The sequence below is a fragment of the Orycteropus afer genome, unplaced genomic scaffold, assembly GCF_000298275.1.
Source record: "Orycteropus afer afer isolate SDZICR_OR568_19922 unplaced genomic scaffold, OryAfe1.0 scaffold00718, whole genome shotgun sequence".
Taxonomy (NCBI): Eukaryota; Metazoa; Chordata; class Mammalia; order Tubulidentata; family Orycteropodidae; genus Orycteropus; species Orycteropus afer.
In genome coordinates this window covers 949,053-951,542 of record NW_006922305.1, presented here as the reverse complement: position 1 = coordinate 951,542, position 2,490 = coordinate 949,053, and the positions used below count along the sequence as shown (strand labels likewise).

General features: G+C 43.8%; 1 protein-coding gene across 1 annotated transcript in view; it reads left to right on the top strand.

The window, feature by feature from the left end:
• Positions 1-3: 3 nt before the first annotated feature.
• Positions 4-2,490, top strand: part of LOC103211303 (zinc finger protein 613-like) — a gene marked incomplete at its 5' end in the record, with an annotated part of 16,426 nt that continues 13,939 nt past the window's right edge. The window contains 2 exons of the mRNA XM_042783190.1: positions 4-151; positions 320-1,170. Coding sequence (XP_042639124.1) covers positions 4-151; positions 320-1,170 — 999 coding nt within the window. The remainder of the gene's footprint in view (positions 152-319; positions 1,171-2,490) is intronic.

Genomic DNA, 2,490 nt, shown 5'->3' with positions numbered 1-2,490 from the left:
TTTCCTGAAAGTAGAAAACCCATGAACACAAAGTCACAATTCATAAAGCATCAAAGAACTCGCAAAATAGATAAACCTCATGTATGCAGTGAATGTGGGAAAGCCTTCATCAACAACTATCGCCTCATTGTTCATCAGAGAGTTCACACGGGTGAGAAACCTTATGGTTGCAATGTTTGTGGGAAAGCCTTTGCCAGGAAGTCCAAGCTCACTGAACATCAGAAAACTTATGTAAGAAAGAAACGTTACACGTGCACTGAATGTGACAAAGGCTTCTGCAAGAAATCACAGCTGATTAGTCACCAGAAAACTCATACAGGTGAGAAGCCGTATGTATGTAATGAATGTGGAAAAGGCTTCGTCAAGAGGTCTCAGCTCATTAACCACCAGAGAGTTCATACAGGAGAGAAACCTTATGGATGCAGTACGTGTGAGAAAGCCTTCGCCACAAAGCGCAGACTCATTGTACATCAGAGGACTCACACAGGAGAGAAACCCTACGAATGTGCAGTATGTGACAAGGCCTTCCACTGTAAATCACAGCTCTGTGCCCATCAGAAAACTCATACTGGAGAGAAACCGTACATATGCAGTGATTGTGGGAAGGGCTTCATCAAGAAGGACAAACTCATTGTACATCAGCGAACTCATACTGGAGAGAAGCCTTATATATGCAATGAGTGTGGAAAAGGCTTCATTCAGAAGTGCAGCCTTCTTATACATCAGCGAACTCATACTGGAGAGAAACCCTATGTGTGCAATGATTGTGGGAAACGCTTCAGCCAGAAGACATGCCTCATAGCTCATCAGAGATTTCACACGGGAAAGACTCCCTTTGTTTGCACTGAGTGTGGGAAATCCTATTCATACAAGGCAGATCTCATCAGCCATCAGAGAATCCACACAGGTGAGAAGCCCTACTTATGCAGTGACTGTGGGATAGCTTTTAGAGATAAGTCATACCTCAGAAGGCATCGGAGAACTCACACTGGAGAGAGACCTTATGGATGCACTGACTGTGGAAAAGCTTTCTCCTACTTGTCAAGCTTTGTTCATCACAAACAGATACTGCATGCAAGAGAGAAACATGGTTCAGTCAAGGTGGAGAATTCTTTCTCAAAGACTCATACCTCCTCATGTACACGTGATCTCATTCAGGTGAGAAACCCTGTTAGTACAACAACCGGGCAGATGGCTTCTATAGTAACTCAGACATCAGTAAACACCAGTGGGCTCCTAGCAGATAGGAATGCAGCCCTTGTGGGACAGCCAGTTGCCAGATGGGCATCTATAGCAGATACTACTGTGTCACAGGAGAGAAACCTTGTAAATGCAGTGACTTTGGTGGTACCTTTAGTGATCAGTTACATCACATTTTATGTCATAACAAACACACGGGAATAAACTGTGATATATCGAAAGTGGAAAAGCCTTGAGTAAAACCTAGCTCAGATGTGGTTCCTAAATGAATACTGAGAGAAATTGTGTGAATCGTAGACTGGCAAAGCTCAGAAATAAGACTTGAAGAGGTAGTAGAGACATGCATGGGAGAGAGACTCTTGGAAGGTCATCAGTGTGGCAGGGTTGTCCGTGGTTCATGCTGCTTCATCAGTTGTCAGAAGAAGTTACAGAGAAATTAAATTTTGAGAACATTTACTGGAACATCTTAAGCAAAATATCAGAGCACTCTTGAGGGAGAGAAGTGCTGTGAAAATAATGAATGTTTGAGCCAATTTTGTCACAAGTTTAACCTCATTATACATCAGATTATACACATGATAGTCAATTTGGAAGCGTGCACGTTGAATCAATCTCCTAGATACTCTGTCAGTGACTGTAATTCAAAGGAGGTAGCCTGGGTTTCACATCACCGCATAGTTTTAAAATATAAAATGATCCCTTGTAGCCCCTTTTTTGCATGAGTCTTCTTTGCCTACTATGGTATGATGGATTGCTTTTTTATTGGCTTTTTGTCCATGGTCTTCTAACGCCCACCAAATGATTGGGAGGGACTATGCAAATAAGCTGCCTGTGGCCCACCAAGGGAATTGGGCAGCTTTCTAATAGTGTAGGTAAGGTGTGTGGCACCTTTGTGGGGGGTGAGACCTTGGGAAAAAAGTGTATGTAACACTAACAAAGGCATTGGTCAGTGTTGCCATTCTATTGTGCTTAAAACGTGATACAATCTCAGCGCATGGGCCACCTCATGGCGGCCAAGAAGAGATGGGCAAGATGCATCATTTGGACCCAGGGAACCTCGATGGAGAACCTTCTAGACCCAAGATACAGAGAAAGTTTTAACACTAGAGATGGCAGAACATGGCAGGAAGCAGTGGCAGAGTTTGCAGTACCAGAACCTGGAGCTGTGTGGTAGGTTTCCTAGTCCACAAAGCAAGGTGTTTACAGTGGGTGTGCTGATTCATGGAGTGGGAGAGCTAAGCACCTTCAGGTAGGAGGCTTCCTAATAGAGTGGGGTGACTCTAGGCAGTT